General features: G+C 43.8%; 2 protein-coding genes across 8 annotated transcripts in view; one reads left to right on the top strand and one right to left on the bottom strand.

Annotated features, from left to right (window-relative positions):
* Window positions 1-4,100, top strand: part of KCTD20 (potassium channel tetramerization domain containing 20) — a 31,716-nt gene extending 27,616 nt beyond the window's left edge. For all 5 annotated transcript variants that reach the window (XM_059701873.1, XM_059701874.1, XM_059701870.1 and 2 more), the window contains one exon: window positions 551-4,100. In XM_059701873.1, coding sequence (XP_059557856.1) covers window positions 551-843 — 293 coding nt within the window. In that variant the 3' untranslated portion in view covers window positions 844-4,100. The remainder of the gene's footprint in view (window positions 1-550) is intronic.
* A 4,702-nt stretch (window positions 4,101-8,802) lies between these two features.
* Window positions 8,803-21,621, bottom strand: part of STK38 (serine/threonine kinase 38) — a 37,036-nt gene continuing 24,217 nt past the window's right edge. For 2 of the 3 annotated variants that reach the window (XM_059701860.1, XM_059701861.1), the window contains exons 8-14: window positions 19,909-20,011; window positions 18,566-18,627; window positions 12,357-12,474; window positions 11,023-11,146; window positions 10,716-10,811; window positions 9,678-9,772; window positions 8,803-9,188 (exon numbers count right to left, since the gene is read on the bottom strand). In XM_059701860.1, coding sequence (XP_059557843.1) covers window positions 9,058-9,188; window positions 9,678-9,772; window positions 10,716-10,811; window positions 11,023-11,146; window positions 12,357-12,474; window positions 18,566-18,627; window positions 19,909-20,011 — 729 coding nt within the window. In that variant the 3' untranslated portion in view covers window positions 8,803-9,057. The remainder of the gene's footprint in view (window positions 9,189-9,677; window positions 9,773-10,715; window positions 10,812-11,022; window positions 11,147-12,356; window positions 12,475-18,565; window positions 18,628-19,908; window positions 20,012-21,621) is intronic. The other variant, XM_059701862.1, reaches the window with a different exon arrangement.

The raw sequence follows: 21,621 nt of genomic DNA, 5'->3' as shown, positions 1-21,621 counted from the left end.
TAGCCATGCCCTAGCAGGGTTTTCATTCTGTAGTATTGTTGCCAGTAACTGAAGCAGGGGTGGCGAACCTTTTTTCTGCCAAAGGCCATTTGGATATTTATAACATCATTCGCTTAATATAAATGTATATTATAATTCACTTAATATAAATGTATGTTGCTATGAAAAAAACAACAACTAGATTTATTGAATTTCGAGTCCTGCCTGCGGTTGCCTTGGCAGGACCATCCAAATGATTTTGCAGGCCTTCCATGGCTCACGGATCAGACATTCTGCACCCCTGAACTAAGGCGTCTGAAATTAAGAAGAGGTTTCTCTCCCCTTTCCATTAGAAGGGATAGAATTTTTGTTACTTCCCTTCTAGGGATAAGACCGACTAACTGAGCAGGAGGGCAGAGAGCGTGTAGGTGATTGGGGCTGGGAGGACATGGTCAGAGACTGGTCGCTTCCCCTGTAATTTTCATGGATTTGGGAGGAATTGATGTGAGGAAGTATGGCAGCCAGAGTGAGCATTTGCTGAAGTCATGAGAACGGTCTTTTTCTGTTTCAGGTTACCCTACCTGTAAAGAAAAAATTAAGAGAAGACCTGGTGGCCGATCTGAAGTCATCTATAATTATGTGCAGCGCCCTTTTATCCAGATGTCATGGGAAAAGGAAGAAGGAAAGAGTCGCCATGTGGACTTCCAATGTGTTCGGAGCAAATCCCTCACTAATCTGGTAGCTGCTGGAGAAGATGTCTTGGAGGACCAGGAGATATTGATGCATCACCCGCCCCAGGTGGATGAACTTGACCGACTAAATGCCCCACTTTCTCAGATGGCTTCTAACGACTTTCAGGATTAGGGCCAGCTCTGGGTCCACCTCTCTGCGAAGCGTTTGTCTGGGCTGCCAAAAGCCAGTTCTCCCCATCCTTTCCCTTTCTCCCATAATTAACGTGCGTCCTTTGCAGTATATCTGCACCTCTGCCGGGGGTGAGAAAGCACTGGTAATGAAGCTCCAGCTTGGCAGCAGCCCTGGTAACTTGAAATTTTAGGTCTGGTGCTGTTCACTGAGCCTTTGCATAACTGCAAAGCAGAAAAGCAAGTCAAGACTCCTGTTGCCTCATTCGGCAAAGCAGTTCTGATCCTTTATGCTGTGTCTTGGCTTTTGTGTGTTTTGTTTTATACCAGGCACATCACTTAGCAGCGAAGGGACCAAACTTAAAGGAGACAATCTCTATCTTCTGCAAATAGCACTAATGGCATGCTCATTAGAGGTTGAAGAAGATGCCATTCCTAGTGGCATCTGTGCCCAGATTGCATCAGGGAAGAACGAGGCTCGTATTCAACATGTCTAAAAGGAAATTCGTAGGCGCTAAAATTCAGTTTTGTTTTTTCATTAAATGCAAGAACAATCCAAAACCACATGGATTCTGTCACAGAAAGGAACGTGGCATCACAGTGTTGATGGAACTTTAGCGCCATGGTGTTTAGATTATTCATTTAGAAGGAAACCCAAGTAGAAGAACCTCCCCAGATGGGGCCACTCTGATTGCCCTGGCTTGGAATTGGTGAGAAGCCATAGGTCTTCACCCAGGAGCAGCATGTTGCTGTGGATGTGGATGGGCGACCTTGGATATGACTTAAAGGCTCCAGCTGTGAGCAGACATTTCTCACTAGGGCTCAGTTTCTCAGTAGGAAGACTTGTAAGAGCTCCAGTGAGGGGACGTGTGGGGGAAAGCTGGATGGGGAAGCATTACCTGCTCAGGCTTTGTCCCAGTACAGGATTCTTTGTGCATTCTTTTCATACTTAGGGAATTTTTTTGGATACCAGGATATTTTCATTTTGAAATAGCCTATCAGCTGCTCACACTGAGTAAGAAACCATACTAATATCATCCCCCAAGGAAGGATGAGTTGAAGGGAAGTGAGACCTAGTAACTGTTCGCTCTGTCACTGCGTGTAAGTGCACGGCGACAACCAGATCACCCTCCCCAGCACTGAACCGCCTTCCCCAGTGTCCCCATGGCTAGAGCAGGATGTCATGGGATCATCTCCCCTTTTGTGCTACAGGCTGGCTTTCCAGTCACCTGCCCCAGGTATTTACTCATCACAACTTACAAAGAGGCACATAGTTTTCAAGTCCTTTAAGAGCATGACTGGCTTTCTTAAATCCCATTCCCATGAGATGCTATAGGACAAGCTGCTTGATTCTGTTCTGACCATGCTGGTCACAGTCCTCCAAGAGTGACGTCGGATGGGCGTTGAAAGCTGCGCTTTCCAGGCTTGAAGAGCAAGAATCTTACTAGTAAGTGTATTCTTTGCATGTGGTCAGCATCACAGTGGAAATCGATGCTCTATTTCTCTGAAAAGTAATCGGGGTTAAACTGAACCACCCCCCAGCCCACCTGCAGAGTTCTGATTACCATGGCATCCATTTGTAAGGCTGATGGCCAGTGGTAGTTTTATTTCTGTGAAACTGTTGGCTCATATTGAGGTCAGGTCTGGCTATGACCTTACCAGTATACATTCATGCCCACTACGAACCGACCAGCCCAGTATTGTTTAATGGTGCTGCCTTTACTTTTCAGTTGACTTCCATGTCATCACAAAGGACATTTGCATTGAGTGTGTAGTCTGTGGTATATGTATAACTTTCGTTACACAGCTAATGTATTGGTAATGTTTAGTAAGTGTCAACACGCTGCAGCTGATACTCTAGTCCTTGCTTAGTTGGAAAGCCACGTATGAAAGTATGGCATGTAGTGAACACTTCCTTCTATATCACTGGTTCTCAACCTTCCTAATGCCGCGACCCTTTAATACAGTTCCTCATGTTGTGTGGACCCCCAACCATAAAATTATTTTCGTTGCTACTTCATAACTGTAATTTTGCTACTGTTATGAATCGTAATGTAAATATCTGATATGCTATCTGTGTTTCCCAATGGTCGCGACCCACAGGTTGAGAACCGCTGTTCTATATGAATGATGGATGAACTTATTCTGACTTTTAAGAACTATATCTTCTTTTCCCAAATTGGGTAAATATGCTTTTGGCGCCAACCCCATGGATAGTCTGGGGAGGTAAATCTGCCACTGTCACCAGGTGGTGGTGACAGGAGGAAGCTGGAGCGGGAGGCTCTCCTGCATCCCGCCCTCCCCGCCTGGAGCCCAGCATCACTGTCACTTGGTGGCTCCCCTCAGAGCTGCTGTTTCCAGGGCCAGGACATTCTGCTGTGGCAGGACCTCTCGGCTGGGTTGTAGTCATTCCCTTAAGAATCAGTTACTGGCCACCTGAGCAAGAGGTGTTTCTAATACAAAGGGTAGGACTCAGGTCTGGTGTTTTTTCTAAGTGCCTAAATAAGTAAGCCAGGTGACTTACACAGAAGCATTTTCATAAGGAAATAGTTTTACCCAGATTGTCTTCGAGGTATCTCAGCAAGCCAAGATGAACCTGAATTTGAGGTTTAGAATCAGTTCATGTCTGCATCGTATCACGTATTGTTGAGTAGGAAACATTTGCCATTGAGACTTGGAGAGTACTGGGCAAGGAACAGTGTTAAAATGTGGTGATATTAACGATTTCTCAGGCTGAAAAGAATGACAGCAAAAGGTAAAGAAGCTGGAAAGTATCTGGATTTACTGCACAATATACAATAGCCAATATTTTCAACTAAATTCCAAGAGAACGGGGTGATAATGTACACAGTCTAAGGAAATACTGTGGAATAAGCCCAGGAAGGAGAGCTCTATGTGCACAGTGTTCCGACAGATCCTGTGTAAGTAAAACCAGTCAGAACACAGGCTTTCATTCACACGGTCAAAGTGTGGCATGGAGCCTTTTGTATCCAGTGAAAATAGAAAGTTAAGAAGGGGTTTGAGTATTTTATTTAATGTCGTCATTTTGAAATTGTTAAAATGCATAGTGAGTTCAGAAAGCAGACCTGATGCCTTTGTGGGAGATGGAGCCACAGTCATGCTCTGGGTGGGACCACCACTGCAGGACATTTGCCTCTTTACTTTGTATTTAAAATTGCACATGTTTACCTACCAGTGTTTACGAAATCCTATATTTAGGATGCTTTTTTTTTTTAAATAAAATATTATGATTTGTGTCCATGTTGTTCTTTTGGCAGAAAAATAAAACCAGGTTTAAAAAGGGACTGAAAGGAGCGGCACCGGCCGCCCAGTCTCCTTTCCTACAGCAGCCGCAGGCTTGCCTCAGGCCTGTGTGTTTCCCGCTCTGCTGTTTGTACGTCTAGGTTCCAGAGCCCTGATGGTCTCCCTTCTCTAGTTCCTGGTTAACTTGTATTCGAGACCCCTTGAGCCCTCACATACAATGTAAATTTGAAAGATAGAGGACTCAAACTTTGATGTCCCAGTTTGGGTTTATAACAAGTGAGGAACCGCGGCATCAGTGAAAGGGTTGTCCCTTGGAGACAACGTGGTAGAGCCTCTTTCTCATCCTTAGCCCTACTCGGGGCTGGTGTCTACTGAGGCCCCTCAGCTCAGCCTGGGAGCCTGCTGCTGGTGACACTGAATTTCAGGGGTGCTGAAGCAAGCCTGCCTTTATCAGCTCAGAGGTTAAGAACACGCTCTGTAAACATGGCCTGCAGAGTATGTTCTGTGCCGAGCACTGCTGGGTCACAGGGACACCCTGACTAGGACACGGTTCCTCCCATCAAGGGGCTTTTGTGATCATATGAAGAAGACATCGGTAGACAGTCCAGGTCACTTAGGAGCCCCATAAGGGTGGAGTAGCCAGTTTTTACTGTGAGGGTGCAGAGGTCACGAGAGAATTCTAGAGGTGACCCATGAACCAAATTGTGAAGGATGAATACAGGTTGTTTTGGATCCATGAGTATGAGGGGAGGAGGTATCGTAGGCCAACTCAACTGTAAGCAAAGGTGACAATTGCTTACTGTCATCAGGGAAGTGGGTGGGGTGATGCAGAGAAGAGGCCAGAGTAAAGACCTCAGACAAGTGTATTGAGAGCCCTCAAGGCTTTATGCAGGAGAAGGACATGATCAGACTTAAAATTTAGAATTTCTTTGGCAGCAGGGAGGATGACAGGCTTGAAAGAAGGACCCGGGCAAAGGTCACTGCGATGGGTTCAGCACGGAGGGAGGAAGGCACTGGTAGGATGGTGGCCATGCTCTGGGCCTGAACGTGCTTGCTGCTGGGAAGCATGTGTAAGGCGTTTCTGGCTTGGATAGCCGAGTAGACTGAGCTAGAAAAAAGGCTACGGAGGCAAGAGGAGCCGGACAGCCTTGGCTTGAGCCCGGAGGAGGCCATCCAAATGGCGTTTCTGATAGGCACTTGGCTCCATGAGAGCCGGCAATCTGGGGAGTGGTCTAGGTAGGCTGGTCACTTCGAAGACCTCACCACAAAAACATGGTAGTTGAAGCCGCAGTACGGGGCAGATGGCCTAAAGATCCCAAGTGAAAAGAGGGCAAAAGTCACTGCTCTGAAGAGCACCAGCATTTAAACAGTGGCAGAGGAACTACAAGAAGGAAGTCGGAGAGGTGGGAGCTGTTTTTAAAGTCAACAGTGTGAGTGCAGCAGGTTGATCAAGATAAGGAGTCAAGAAACCAATGGGTATGGCAGAACACCAGTGACCACAGGAATAATAAAAATGCCAGCACGGTTTATACATGGAATACTAACATTTCACACAAGGAAGAGGCACCAGACTGGAGTGGGTTGAAGTGGGGGAGGGAAATGACATAACGAAAGTGACTGCAGTGTTCTTCATAAAGCAGTAATTACTCAATTCCGTGCCTCTACCACAGCACAAGACCATACCTTCCTGCCTCCAACATCCTGAACTGCTCACTCCTCCCTGCCAAGTCACTGCTGTCTGCAAACATCTCTGGGAGCTTCCCTAAGCTTTCCAGCAACTTTGGGTTGGTTTAAACATATTGTTACATCGCCACTAAAATACTAACTATAACCGATGCTGCATTGTTAGCCACTTGGTGGGAATTCTCCCCTCAAGGATGTGCAGTTCAGAACCACACAGCACTCACTCCCTCGTCCGAGTGCCTGGTATTGAACTCCGTATAATATGGTGCTTAAATGTTATTTGGGGAAGATGTTTTTCTCTGAAAAATAATGCCTGAACAAGCACGTGGAGGTTAGTTTTAAGTTAGTATTGGCTTTGATAGATAATTCTGGGAAAATGTATGACCTAGCAAAGGAAAAGACCATTCACTGAATCCTTCTGAGTTCTGAAAACACCAATAGGTTACACACAAAGGCTATGCTTTTCAAGGGAATAATTCAGAGAAAAAGTATTAGGAGTAAGTATCAAAGGAATCCTATTATGCCATATAGATGAGTTTTAAAATTAGCAATCTACTATTTAGACCTTGAATATTAATCCCAAAGGAATTCGCCTGTATGTTATTTTTGAAAGTAATTCTACAAAGCAATACGTGCCCGGCTGGCATGGCTCCTCAGTTCTTGAGTGTTGACCTATGATTCCTGGCCGGGGCACATGCCCAATCACCAGTGTGGGGGCGTGCAAGAGGCAGCCGATCAATGATTCTCTCTCCTCATTGATGTGTGTGTCTCTCCCTCTCTCTCTTCCCCTCTGAAATCAATTAAAAAATTATTTTTTTAAAAGAAAGTAGGAAACAGAATCATCTGTGAACAGAACCAATACTGGGCCAATCCCAACATGTGTGCGACGAGCCTTGGAAGGACAGTACACATTCTGACTGCATTTAGCTTCCCTCTGCCTGCAGGTCCGACCCTGGTTTTTGCCCCTTCCTTCCTGCCTTTTTCTCAGGCTTCCTTCTCTAACGTGGAGAAGGGGTAAGTGGGATCCAACAGGACCCAAATACACACGATCTGGAGACAGAACCCTGCTCTGGTGGACATGGGGGCTGAGTCCTGCCCTGAGAGCTTTTGAGATTCCTAGCCAACCCCAGGCTGGGGAAAATAAATGGGGCTGAGCTGTAAACAGTTGCACATAAGGTTCACCAGTTGAGAGCACTTGGTCAGAAAAGTCTCCCCTTGGCCTTCATGCAAGGGGAGAGCCCACTGCCCTGTGACAGAACCAGGTAGAAAGAACATGCGTGGGGCCAACAGAAGACAGTCTCTTTGTATGGACAGCAATTCAGAAGATGCAGGCCCAGCTTCCCTGAGACAGAAAAGCACTCGGCCTACAGACGGTGATGCAGTTAGCCTTCTGCCTCTTTGAAGTGGAAGCCACATTTGAGTTAGAACACATTACACTGCTTTTCCACACAGTTTATTCAAAAGTTTAAAAAGTGGACATTTCCCCAAGAAACAAATGATCCCCCGCCACTCCCCCACACACAATCACCACTCCTTACCCATGCTCACCACAGACTCTTGCAAAACACATGGGGGTCAACACCCCAACTATTTGGTAATACAAAGAAACTACAGTTACACAAAAGAAACTCATTTACTTCCTTTTCACTAACAGACCATGAATGAAAGATGTGGGGCAGACACATTACCTTCATCCAGAGTTAATACTTCCTTAAAATTCTTTTTTCTTTCTCTAAAACATGAAAATCCAAAGCAATTTCATTACTACTGTAACTTTGAATTTCATTTTTCTTTTCTGAATGACTAAGCTAGGACATACTTTCCTTTCAAAGCTGATCTTAGTAACATCAAGACTGGCAGGAAGTGGTCCTCCGCTGCAGCTTGGCTAGGATGCTCCGCACAGGTAAAGTTACCACCCAGGTGCAAATGATGCTTTCCGAGTTATTAAAATTTTTTAAAGTAATGCATTAATATGGAGCCTCCACAATTTTCTGACACAGCAAACTTCCTCTAAAGGTGGTGGCAGCTGTAAAAGAGAAGGCACTTTGTGCTCAAGTTCCGAGGGTGTCTCATGAGAGAAGGCCACGGCAGGGCCCGCTCAGCCCAAGCTGCAGGCCGCCCTGTCGGGTGGAGAGGAACATCCCCCAGGAAGGCATCTGCAAAGGAAATATCTGTAATCATGGTTCCAAGGCAAAATGGTACTTAAAGATGGGCGAGAAGAAATACCAAGAGAGAAGACAAAACACAGCTGAGCTGCACCACTGACTGAGGAGTGAACGAGACAAAGATCTGGGCTGGCTCTGCACTTCCCACTGGGCTGGCTCCTTCCCACGTCCAAGCAGGTTCTGGAGACCCGTGGGAGCAGCACCTCAGCCAAGAGGGTTCCAGGCTCCTGCCTGTGCCTGGCTCTCCTTGCTGTGTTCCCAGGAAGAAGCCAAGTTCCTGCTGGCAGCACCTGTGGGTAGTGCTGGTCCGCGGCAATATCCGACTCGGATTTTCTGAGCTAGCCGAGAAGAGAAAATGAGGTTTTCCATGTGATCAGACTCCGTGGCAATGCCCAACGGCTTTGGGGGCCTTCGAAGAGCAATGATGGATCAAGCTGGTATTCCCCCATCAACACTCCAAAAAGCAGCGTGAGTATTTCAGATGGTGGGAGGACAGGCAGCAGTGGACTGTCTGTGTCCTAGTACCATAAATAAGGTGCAGCACGAATGGAGGCTGTTGGAGCCTCTCGTCGGGGGAGAAACTACCATCACCCCTCAGAGGATGGAGGATCGCTTTCTTCAGCAGAACGCTGGCTGCTGAGGCTTTCTTTATTGCTCATTTCCTTAGGACTATGGAACTTTCAGCTGTAAAGAAATAGGAAATACTTGGTGGGCTTGGCAGAAAGCCTATCACAAAATCATGGGAATTGGCGGATATTCAGTAAGTATACGTTACAATTTCAATAATGTTGGATGATGGCTGTTTTTCCCCTTCATTCTGATGAACTTAGGAAAACTCAAGTTGTTTAAAAAAAAAAAAAATCTATCAAATTGGCTCGTGACGCTTCTGAAGCTGCTTATGGCCGACGTGGTGGAACTGGCTGGCATTGTTCTACAGCTTCAGATGCATTATGAAGAGAATCCACTCACTGTCACATTTCAGCCACGTTTCCGGGACATACGGGTGGGTTCCATAAGCTTCTTGGAAGCTCTTTCAAAAGTGTGTGCGAGGAACACCGGGACGTGTACACAGAACTCTGCTCCACGCAGGGTTCCATCCAAGGGCACTATTTTGCTGCTTTCATGTAGGAAGGTATTGCCCCCCGCGCAGTCAGGCCCTCAAAGCGCTTGTATGTGTAATTGATGAAGACCCAGTCCTTGTTCTTGTAGTCAGTCTCAGGGTGATTACTTGTTGCCACTGGGAAAGAAATAGATGTGAGAGTTGACTCCCTGCCTTACCCCGACAGCCCACTGGGTGCTGAAGACATGACGTTCTGAAGAACATACCAGTTTTCTATCCGGGAAAAGCTATTTTTCACTCAGGGTGAATTTTCTATATTTGCTTGCCTATATGTTCCTTGAACCTCATTTTTTTCCACGTATATTTAAAGCGGTTTATTTTCCCACTTCTGTCACCCAACCTTTACTGTAATAAACAGCAACGAGAGCAGACCCTGTGACCGACCCACCCGCTGGGCAGGCTAAGCCTGGGAGCGTGTATCCATCTTCCACGTGACACGGTCTCGCTGCTTCCCAGCACAGCACTGGAAATACTTACCAAGAACCTGAAGACCTGAAGTTCCTCTCCACATCCTCTACCCTGATTTGTAAACATCACCCCAAAACGGGGAGGGGGCGGGGAGTAATGCACTTGTAAGGCAGCCGTAGGCAGAGTTGGTGGTATTACCTGTTGGCTTAAGAATATCAGATTCTGGAAACTCATCGAAGTTTGAGGTATCGTCAATGCTTTTGATTTCAATAGATATTGCAGCAGGTCTCTCTCTGCCAAGAACAGACATGCCAGAATTACTATGGTTAGTAATCAAATGCGTCATAACTAATCAGCCTTCTGCAGAGAAGACCCCGGGTCTGACGTGGAAGACTACCCCAGGCAGGCAGCACTCATTTTCTCTGAAAAGCTTCTGACCACGGACCAACCATACCAACTGACTACAGCCAAACAAAATAAATCACAATGAAAAGCTATAATGATTATTCATAGCTAGAAGAACAATAAGGAGAAATTAAAGTCCAAGCTATGCACCCCCCCCCCCCCCCCCGACCTGTCCTGCCTGCTAGAAAGGGAGCCTGGACCTCAGAGAGGCCCCTCCTGTAGGGCTCTGCCCATCCATCCAAGATGCCAACGAGGAGGCGGCACAAAGGAGGCAACGGTAAAAATCACAGGATGCAAGTCAGAACAGTCATGAAACTGATGACAACTTCTTCACCTGCTGTTCAGCAACCACAAACGCGAGCGGCCTGGGCCTGGGCCCACTGGGCTGGGAGCGCTTCACACACCAGACGTTCTCCCTCCCCCTCCACCCCCTCTGGCCACTTCCTGCCCCAGTCCTTCCAAGCCTTCCTCCTCCTCCATCTCCCAGAGGCAGTCCCTACCCTCTGGGCAGGGACAGTCATGCTGGTGGTCCCCAACACCACAGAGGCTGGAGTGTTCCAGGTAAAAGCAAGGACAACACACTTCTTAGATGTTCCCTTCACAATGGAACCCAAAGTTCACTTCACTTTGGAAGTAACTGCTGGCTATCCCACGACTCCGGGCCAACAGGAAGCTCCAATTCCTCAGCATAAACTTAAATCAGGAAAATACCCTGAATTTCTAAAAAGATCTCTTCTCTTACTTGGTTTGCCAATAATGGTGCTTCCAAATTAGTATTAAGCTAACTACAGAATTTCTGAAATAATCCTGGAAGTTTTCATATGGATATACCTGATGTGTTCCCAGTCAACACCTTCAAAAAAAGAATTACTTTTGATTTCCTCAACTCCAGGGGCTCCAATCCTATGTTCCCATTCACAGCAGAATCTGGAAAAGACAGAGGCCTTTCAGCATACCTCAAGTAGTTTCTTTTGAAGAAGAAAAGGAATAACCTCCCCTTTTCAAAAAGAGAAATAGGAGGAAGCAGGGGCAAACCAGGAAATAACGAAAGATTTAAAACACAGATTCACTGATGTCAAAAACCATGGGTGGGGACCGGGGCGGGGCGGGGGGGGGGGTGGTGTTCTCTGACCGATACCTCAAAATCAGATCCTTGGCTTTCTCAGAGATAGGAACTTCTGGAGGGAAAGTCAGAGTTTCTTTCCAGTTCATCACCTTCTTATATGTCTCTTGAGGGGTCTCAGAACAGAAAGGTGGGTAGCCTGTAATAAAAAGGAACCTGGAGCTTTCACATCGCGGAGCGCTGAATGTGAGATTAGTCTCCTTACTACAATTCTCTGTATCTTTAATGATCTTGTTATGTCCTTCCCCCATGACATCCTAAACAATATTTTATCTTCCCCGAACTCCTAAACCCAAAGTAAAGTTGTGCTCTTGGAACCACTAGGAGCCAGCTAATAACTGGACCTGGAAAAAGAAAGAAGCAGTTACAGATGCGGGAACCACTGTGCCCGAAGAAGAAATGAAAGGATGAAACGTTACTAAGAAACGCCTCACCCTGGCTGGGTGGCTCAGTTGGTTGGAGCATCATCCCGAGCACCAAAGGGTTTCAGATTCAATTCCCGTCAGGCTGCAGTTTCTGTCCCAGTCGGGGAGTGTACAGGAGGCAACCAATCAATGTTTCTCTCTCACATCAGTGTTTCTCTCCCTCCCTCTCCCGTCCTCTCTCTAAAATCAATAAACATGTCCTCAGGTGAGGATTTTTAAAAGAGAAAAAAAGAAACGACTCCATTCTAAGAACATCCAAACAAGTAGAATAAGAAAAAAGCATGGGTTTTGAAAGTGACCCCCATCCCTCTTTGAGAACCACAGGCACAGAGACAAATCATACTCCTCTCCCTCCTCCACACGACACCCACTCCAGAGGCCTCCATCCAACGCTCCCAGAGACAACACAGTCAGACAGAGGCCTTGCCTGCTGTCCCCACAGACACACTGACTCCCCTAGTGCTCTCGGGCACGGGGCCACCCCACTGCTGTGTCCCCTAAAGGAGATATACCATCTGAATAAGGGGGAGAGATCAGAGGGTCCCATGCTTTGAAGACCTCGAGAGATGAAGGGGACAGAAAATAGGAAGTAAAGAGTGTGTGAGGCACTACCCAGGTACAGCTCTCTGCATACAATGACTGTTTAATAAATCCAGTGACTGAAAGAGCTGCTAGAGGGAGAGGAGGCAAAAGCAGAAGAAAAACATGATAAATGATCAGCAAAGCAACCACAGGATAGCGCTATGCCAGAGAATACAGTAGGATGCATCTTTTGGCCAAGAGTTTTCTACTTGGGAAACTACTTTGAAAGATGGGGGAGGGGAGAGCACTTAGATCAACCTCAAATTGAAATGGGAGTTTACTATCACTGTAGGACTCCTTCCTGGCCACACAGAAAAAGCCAACTGAACGCATACAACTTACCAATGAGCATCTCATACATGATCACGCCAAGCGACCACCAATCACAGAGCTTGTTGTACCCGGTCTGCATGAACACCTCGGGAGCAATGTAGTCAGGCGTCCCTACTGTGGAGAAGGCCTGAAACACGTACCACACGTCAGGGAGGCCCAGCAGGCAGGAGGGTGCCAGAGTTCTGTGCTACAGACCAGAGGCCCCAGCACCATCTAGGGCAGGGGTGGGGAAGGTCCGGCCCGCAGGCCATGTAAGGCCCAGAAGTCATTTGGTCTGACCCTGCCCAGGCGTGAGGGGTGACTTAGTTAAATGTCTGACCAAAGGCAGCAGGCTAATTTTTAAGTTGATCATTGTGTATGGCCTGTGAATGATGTTATAAATATCCAAGTGGCCCTGGGCAGGAAAAAGGTTCCCCACCCCTGGTCTACAGCTACCCACAAACCAAACATGCAGGAAGGCCTCGCTGCTTAATGGCAAACCTGATTTGCCAGAGCACTTCCAAAATGAACACTAAAGCTGTCAGTGAGGTGAGGGACCCAAAGCCTACTAGTGCCTGTCGTGACAGGTACCTATGACAACTAGTCATAATTTACTGAGCATCCAGGAAGTGCCGGGCTCTGTACTTCTTACATGCTTATGAGACTATTTAGTCCTGACAAAACTGAGCAAAGAGGACTTTATTAATCCAATTTTGCAGATTAAAAAAATCTGACGCTCAAAATGGCTTTGCCCAAGGTCTCAGAACGAGTTAAGTGGCAGAGTGCGGCTTGGAAATTCTCTTGCTCCAAACCATGCCTCTTTCCACTATATCCATTCTTTGATTTGAGAAAATCATAAAGGGAAGTTTTATTATTAAAAGCTAAAGGTATATCCTGTAGGTCAAAGGTTTATAAATGTCTATTTACCAAACTTAACTATCTCTATGACTAATTGTGAGAGGAGTGTTTATAAATGCAGGGAATCTCGTCTCGTGCCCCGGACTGCAGTCCTGGGGGAGCACAGCCACGCCTGCCAGTGTGCTGGGCACCGGAGCCAGACCAGCTGGAAGGCTCCACGCGAGGTGCTTTCCTATCACATAATTTCCAACATTAAAAGTACAGCTTTGATGGTTTTTAAAAGTATTTATTGTGAAATACTGCAAACATACAGAAACAAAACACAAACAACACACATGTAGTTATTACCCATCTTAAAGAGAGGTTAAATAATCTGCCACATTTGTTTTAGATCACTTGTCTTTTTTTTTAAAAGTGAAACTGAAGAAAGACTAAAGCCAGATCCCCGGTCCCCCCCTCCACTAAAGTTAAAACCACCCTGAAGTTGCTTGCTATGCTGGTATGAATATTGTGCCAGTGACATATTACTTCCTGTATATTTCAACTTTTAATAAAGGATTTCACACCCATCTGTATTATTTTACAAGGCTTGCTTGTTTTACTCCAATTATACACAAGATTAATTCACGTAACTCTTTCACTCATTTTACTACTGTATACTTTTTCATCACACAAATGTCATGTTGTTGTTTTATTCGTTCTCCCAGAAATGGACACTTATATTGCTTCCAATGTTTCACTGTAACAAAAACACCTGAATGAACATTCTTATATCACTTCCTGGCCACTTGTGCAAAAATTTCACTAGAGAATGTAAGAGAAATAGTATCACTGGTCTTCTACTTAATTAGCCGTCTTCCAACTGTCCTTCCATGTGGTTATGCCCATTTAATCACCCCCAGGGGGGAAGAGCTCCTGGTGTTTCATATCTCACCCATACTTAGCTCTGTTGAACGTTTTAATTTTTACCAATCTGATGAATATGATATGGACCTCACTGTTTTAATTTGCATTTCCCTTATTTTCAGTAAGGTTGAGTGCATATTCCTATGTTAATTAGCCATTAAGGCCTTTTTTTTTTTTCCCTGTGAATTCCTTGGAGTTCAGATCCTTTGCCCATTAGCTTTTTTTTTTTTTAGTTGCATTATCTTTTTTCTTGATTGATTCAGAGGAATTTTAAAAATAAATCCAGGGCATTAATCCTGATTCAGGACATTAACCCTTTATAGTTTCACATACTGCAAATATCTTCTCCCAATTGGAGGTTTATCATTTATTGATTTTTTTTTAATGATGCAATATTTGTCCGTACCAAAAATGTGTAATTATTGAATTATAAAGCATAATAATGAAAACAAATACTCACGAGTTCAACTGAAAAAACAAAATATTACCAATACCATTAAAACTAAAAGTGTACTCATCCCATTTCACCCCATCCTCGGGCTCTCCTAAACTCTATATGCTCAATTTTATGTGTATCATTCCTCTGCTTTTAAAAAGAAATTTAATTTTTTGCCGTGTTTCTCTCTAAATCATTTTTAGTTTTGTTTCTGAGCTTTGTAAAAACAACATCATTCTACATGCAGCCTTCTGCTATTTGATTTGTCCTCTGAATGTTTTGTTTCTAAAATTGATCCGTGATATCACATGTAGCTGTAGTTCAGTTATTTTCACTGCTGTAAAATATTCTATTCCAGAATGTAACCATTTTCCTGTAGATGGACAAGAACCACTGAGTAATCTCCATGGTCGGGGGTTTGTTTGTTTGTTTGCTGTTATGAAAATGCAATAAATGTTCTTTGGCGTGTCTCCTGGTTTACAGGTACAAGCATTTCTCCAAGGCACATGACTAGGGGTGGAATTGCTGGGTTGCAGGATATGCACGTAACTTGCAAGACAATTCCAAAGTAGTTGGGCCACATGACTTATCTTCTCCTTTATGTCTTTCAACATACAGAAAGTTGTGTGTGTTTTTTATAAGCAGTAAAATAAAACACTTTATGATTTGTACTTCTTTTATGATATTTGAGAAGTCTTTCTTTACTCTGAGGTTATAAAGATACAAGTATTTGCTTCTAAAATTGTCAAAGTTTTACTTTTCATCTACAATTTATTTTGTCTATACTGTAAGACAGAAATCCACTTATTCCACATACGTAATTGCACAGTATTTTCTTTAACTGTACATATTAAATAACATAAATGCCAGTTTTATTTTGTTTTAAAGCTTGAAGTCTAAAACATGGATTGGGCCCCAAGAAGAAACCCTTCAATTTAGGGACTAGATTTATTCCAGCAAAGCTGAATATTAAGTAAACCTTATTTGTTCAAAGATTTCTATTACGAAACCAGAGATCTATTGCCACAGGAAAAGAATTACTTCAAGATACTAAGGCATTAAAAGACTCCTGCAGTTATAAAGTACAGCCAGCAGCAGGCACAGCCCTGTGATACACGCGGCTGCGACTAGAATCCAGCCTCAGGAGCTCACTCTCCTTTTAACAAACTAGTCGAGGGACTGCCCGCCTTCCACACTTTAGTCTGTTTTCCATACTAAGGTGTCCTCCACACTATGCTCTTAATACCTCAGATCTGTCTCCTTTTTCTTTTTGGTCTCTGGATATTCTTAGTGTTAATTAGAGCTGCACTTTTAAGAGCTTTGTCAGTTGTTAACAGTCATTTTCAAACACGACATGTTCCAACTTATTATTTCATTTAGGATTTTGGGGAAAATAAAGCAATTTCACTTCCTACTCAAACACTTCGATAACTTCTACACACAAAAAATAAGTACATTAGCAAAGAACAGATGCCTACTTCGACTCTTCCCTCTGTGGTTAATAACTTAAAGCTGACTCATACCTATTTCCTAATCAGTTACTAGGCCTAAGGTTACCCAAGACCACAAAGCTATTTAAAACATTACAATATAATTTAAGCAGCCAAGGAGTGATCCTTAAACCTCTACTTTATTCAGTGGTTCTCAATGGACTGCAAAGTAACAGACTGTCTAATCCCAGGTGGAAGGCAGGGTGGGTGGGTGGGAACCTGTCTGCATATATGCATAACCCTTGGACACAGACAGTAGGGTGGTGAAGGCCTGGGGCAGGAGCGGGCTGCAAGGGGTCGGTCAATGGGGGTGGGGGAAAGGGGACATATGTAATAATTCAACAATAAAGATTTTTAAAAAGAAAAAGAAAGAACAGTAATAGGGTGGGTGAACAATATGATAGGCTTAACCTAGAGCAGTAAATCTACATTAAGCATTAACTAATATTAACCTCCTGTTTGGTTCTGGCTGAATGGGATGGCCTATGAAAGGTCAAAAGCACAGGGTTAATTGACCCTGTGAAGACTGAGAAGTAGTTTTATTTTCTTCAAGTTATCAAAATTGATAATATGAGGATGACTTTAATACATTTCCATTTCTACCATAGATAAGACAAAAAGGTCAGAACATTAATCACAGCATGAGAACCTTAGTTTACTAAGATTTTTAAAAACTACAAAACATTTGAACTATTAAAGGACAGTGAATTCCAAATACAGCAACAGTGAGCTCCCCTTCCTTACAGACCTGTAAGTGGTTCCTACTAAGCCTGACATGACCCTCTGTGCGTGTCAAAGAGCATTAAGCCCGTCTCAAAGTATAAGAGTAATTTAAGGTACTTAAGCTTAATTAACCCAAAAATAAGTATTAGTACAGCGGCCAAAGGTTAAATGTTGGCTTGCTTTTATTTAAAAAATTAAAAATCAAAGAAGATTCCTTACCTTTTGTTAGCTTCCAAAACATAGGTAAATGTCAATGTCCCAATAACGCAGAAGCTTTTGTTAAGAAATAGTCTCAACCTTCACTGCATAGGGCAATCACCCAGAGTCCTTTTGAAAATCAGATACCCAAACTCTATACCCGAAACTAAGTCAACCAGAATCTCTGGGGTGCACCCAGACACCAGTATGTTCTGAAGTTCCAGGTGATCCTGATGTGCAGCCAAGGTAAGATCTGCTCTATGGAGAGACACAACAGAAGCACCTGGCCAGATCTGTTTCGACATTCCCTAACCCTCACCCAAGCTATGGAAAGTTTTTAACCACATACAGAATTTAGACATTTAAAGAATATCAGAGTTCCTAAGCAACAGAGACTACGATGCCACTAACTACCCTGATTATCAGAGATTAATTTCAGTTACTGTATCTCCAAAAGTATTTGGGTTAAGTTACTGCCTCTCCCAAGGCCCAGGTTTAACATAAAAATCATAATACGCAGAAAACATAGTTTTAGCCCACTTATGGGCCTCAAGTAAACTTTTTTTAAAAAGCAAGCCTTCCTTTGATTCTTTCTCAAACAATTCTACAGGCTTCCATTTTCACATGACAGGACAGCTACTTACTAGTGACCTACTAAGTCAGTCATTAAAAACACTATAATTCAGTATTTTACCAAGAAATTTGGCTGAAAACCAGGATCCAGCCCACCTGCCAAGTTACTATTGTATCTATACGTCACAAGCAGAAGTGCCACCATGTCTATGTAATACGCACGCATGCTCATCACTCCTAGTCAGTCACAGCCTCCCACTGCTGCTGCTCTTGTCTAAGAGCCAGCTTTTAGTTCAGCTCTACCATCGTCAACCTCATTTGCTGCAGGTTTCTAGCAAAGCCTAAGTATGCAGCGATTCACATTTCGATTAATTTCCCAATAACTAGACAGTAGGACATGTACATTGCACTTCAAATATAAACTAATGAATCAGAATAAAAGCTTGCTAATAGCAACATTTCACTGGTGAATTTGTATCATTTAAATAACTTCCTACATACGATCAAGATAAATCCAATGTTATTTTTTAAGCCTGTGACATGCAATTTTATGGGTATTTGCTCAAATATCTATAAAGTAAGTAATAAGCATTTCCCTTAAATTTCTCTCCAATTTTAAACACCTGGTTCTTTTTCATACCACAAAATAGAAAAGGGTGGAGCAGGTAAATCGAGGAGTAATGACATGCTGAAGTAAATAAAAATTTCAGAAGTTTGTGAACCATTATTGTCTTAAAGCTCTGGGTAGATATATGTGCTTAGTTTCATTTTGAGAGACCTGGAGCTTAAATATGACCCCTTTACTGTCATAACGATAGGGAAATGGTGGGATAGGAAAGAAAGGGGTTGTCACCAATGTAAAAGGTCAGAATGAGGTCATCTACTGAAAATGACACAACCAAAACAACCTAGTATCATCTGCTTCCAAATGACAACAGTATGCTATTAAGGTCATCTTAAAAGCAAGGGATAGATGTGCTGCAAAGTTATGTGCATATTTTTTAACATATTCATACTTGGCTCGTAGCATTTAAGAAGCTACAGAGATTACTTACTAGCTGACGTCTATTTCTTTTCCAGGTTTCTGCTTTCCTTTTGGAATTCATGTTCTGGAAAGCTAAAAGTAGAGAAAACAAGTTCTATTCAAAGTTCAGACAGGAATGTTTACTACTTTTTTAGGCTCTGGTCCAAACCACGTGAGCCCAAAAGTCTGCCAACACATCAGTAACTTTGGATGACACATTTCCCAGCAAGCATTTGTTCAAAGAATCACACAATGAGATCAAACAGCACTTCCATATGGATCATGTGGCCACAGAGAACACAGGCCAGCCTTGATCAGAACTACAGGGAATTTCATCAGAATTACCGGAAATTCAGTCTCATCAGAAGCAAAGGTCCCAAAATGGACCTAAAACATTTACAATTTCTCAAAATTACCATCAAATTTCCAAGAGCAGTAATTGTTAATCAGAGATTCCAGGGTTTTATAATACATTATTTGATATAAGCTCTCTAAGATGAACTGTAGCTTTACTATATAATTTCAGTGGTTTGATTGATAGTGAAAGTAACACTCATAAAGATAAATTTCTTTCTGCCATGACAGAAAGGAGCACGTAGGATAAATCTGTTCTGGAACTGTTCCCAGGACTTCCTCCTCTACTGCCCCAAATTCCTCCCCAGGAACCTTCTCATAGAGCTCCAAAGCAAGCTCTTTACGACATCCGTCTTAACACATTGGGGACACTTCTCTGGCCTCACTACACAAGTACAAGTCATTTCACTCTCTAAAGCAGGGGTGGGCAAACTTTTTGACTCGAGGGCCACAATGGGTTCTTAAACTGGACCGGAGGGCCGGTACAAAGGCATGGATGGAGTGTTTGTGTGAACTAATATAAATTCAAAGTAAACATCATTACATAAAAGGGTACGGTCTTTTTTTTTTTTTTTTAGTTTTATTCATTTCAAACGGGCCGGATCCGGCCCACGGGCTGTAGTTTGCCCACGGCTACTCTAAAGGCTCCAAGGGCTCTCACTGGTTTGGCTCAGTGGATAGAGCGTCGGCTTGCGGAATGAAGGGTCCCAGGTTTGATTCCAGTTAAGGGCACATGCCTCAGTTACAGGCTCCTCCCTGGTCCAGGCCCTGCTCGGGGCTTGTGCAGGAGGCAACCAATCGATGTGTTTCTCTCATATCGATGTTTCTCTCTGTCTTTCCCTCTCTCTTCTACCCTCTCTAAAAAGTCAATGGAAAAATATCCTCGGGATTAAAAAAAAAAAAAAAAAAGACTCAAAGGGAGACTCTCCTAATCTGTCCTGCATATTCTGGTTACCAGGGGACCAGCTCTACTAGGCCCAGTTAAGGAATAAAAAGGCTAACATCACTGTTAACACTTACTGAAATCACTGGGAAGGCTGTGGTTCAAATTCCTATAAAATTCTGTCCTGTGTGCTTTCTTTAGGCCTGTGCAAAGGCCAAAATCAGAAAGTTTCACATGGCCCTGTGGGGAAGAAGAGACCACGGATGAGCGTTCATGGATGTGGAACACAGCAGTGTCCTCGTAAGATCACCCCAAGTTCTATTACACAATAAAAGTATTTTCAATTTTGCACATTGCCTTTATTTTTGTCTAAATATGAATGTTTAAACATAGCTGAACCCTCGATAGCATCTAAAGAGAATATCACTTCATATATATATATATATATATATATATATATATATATATTCTTAGAAATTACCATTTTTAATGTTTACAGATAATACTCAAATGACTTAGTACACCGCTGCTTACCTAACATCCCCCTCATACTTTTGCTCACTTCACCCCAAATTCTTTCCTCTCACTGCAATGTGGACTACAAGCACCCCGGTGCTGTCTCATTCATAACTCTGAGGCCACACTTCCCAGACTCAGAGTTGTTAAATGGCTCGCTGGTGACATGGCAGAACCGAAACCAGAAATCAACAAGCTCTTTCTCTGCCAACCAGGATTAGCTCACCTCTGCACCCGACCCATCTGGAAAAGGGGACAGTGACATCTGCCTAGCAGGAATGATGAGAATTAACGCATACAAGGCTCCTAACTTGGTGCCTGGCACATAACTAGCCCTAAGAAAGAGGTAGGTGTTCTTGAGTGGTTAAATTTCAAGTAGAGGAGGTAAGACCAAAAATAGGGGAGGGAATCCGGATGCTCAGCGACCTGCGCTGCTCAAGGTCACACACTTAGAAGTGGCGTGGCCGTCTGAGCCCCGATGACTTCAACGTGTGTGGTCATTCCATGATACCACCTTCCTTCAGGCCCCAACATACAATTTCCCAGGGGACAAGGCTACAGCAGCCCTGCTCAGAGGGCAGGTTTTATTTTGTTTTGTTTTTAAAGAAACCCCATTAGATCCCGGCTGGCATGGCTCAGGGGTTGGGTGTCCACCTTGAATCAGGACACAGTTCAATTGTGTCAGGACACATGCCTGGGTTGCTGGCTCGATCCCAAGTGTGGGGTGTGCAGGAGGCAACCAGCCAATGATTCTCTCTCTTCATTGATGTTTCTGTCTTTCTCTCCTTCTCCCTTCCTCTCTGAAATCAGTATGGGGGAAGGGGGGAGAAATAAACCCCATTAGGGGTGTGTGTGTGTGTAACACTGCCAAACAAAGACAGCTTTGAGCCTATTAACCTGATATCTTTGTTTTCAGATCTGCAAATAACTTGTTCTACAAGTCAAGGAACAGAGTTTAATTCATAGTTCTCATAATTACATGTTTTACCTGGACACCTCTAAGAAAAGAGTGTGTCTTAAAGAGCAGTGCCTGGAGCAAATGTTATGCAAGCCTACATTTTTTCAGAGAATTCTGTAGCTATTCTGAGTATACAGCAGAAACTCAAAACTGCTACATTTTCAATTCAACAAACTATATGGCTGAACACACAAATGAGCTTGCTTGTGAGAACATTTATTCTACAAGTCTGGGCTAGCATATTACAGAGAGCAAATGTGCCCCTAGCAGGGCCCTCCATGCCTCCTCAGCTAGATTCAGTCCCTAAGATTTAGCCTTCAACGTTTGCTGAACCTTTACATAGACTACAGGGTACAACTACGCCAGCACTAAGGCA

This window comes from Myotis daubentonii, chromosome 6 (assembly GCF_963259705.1).
Source record: "Myotis daubentonii chromosome 6, mMyoDau2.1, whole genome shotgun sequence".
Classification (NCBI taxonomy): Eukaryota; Metazoa; Chordata; class Mammalia; order Chiroptera; family Vespertilionidae; genus Myotis; species Myotis daubentonii.
The sequence above is the reverse complement of the archived record's forward strand: the minus strand, read 5'-3'. Positions and strand labels throughout refer to the sequence as shown.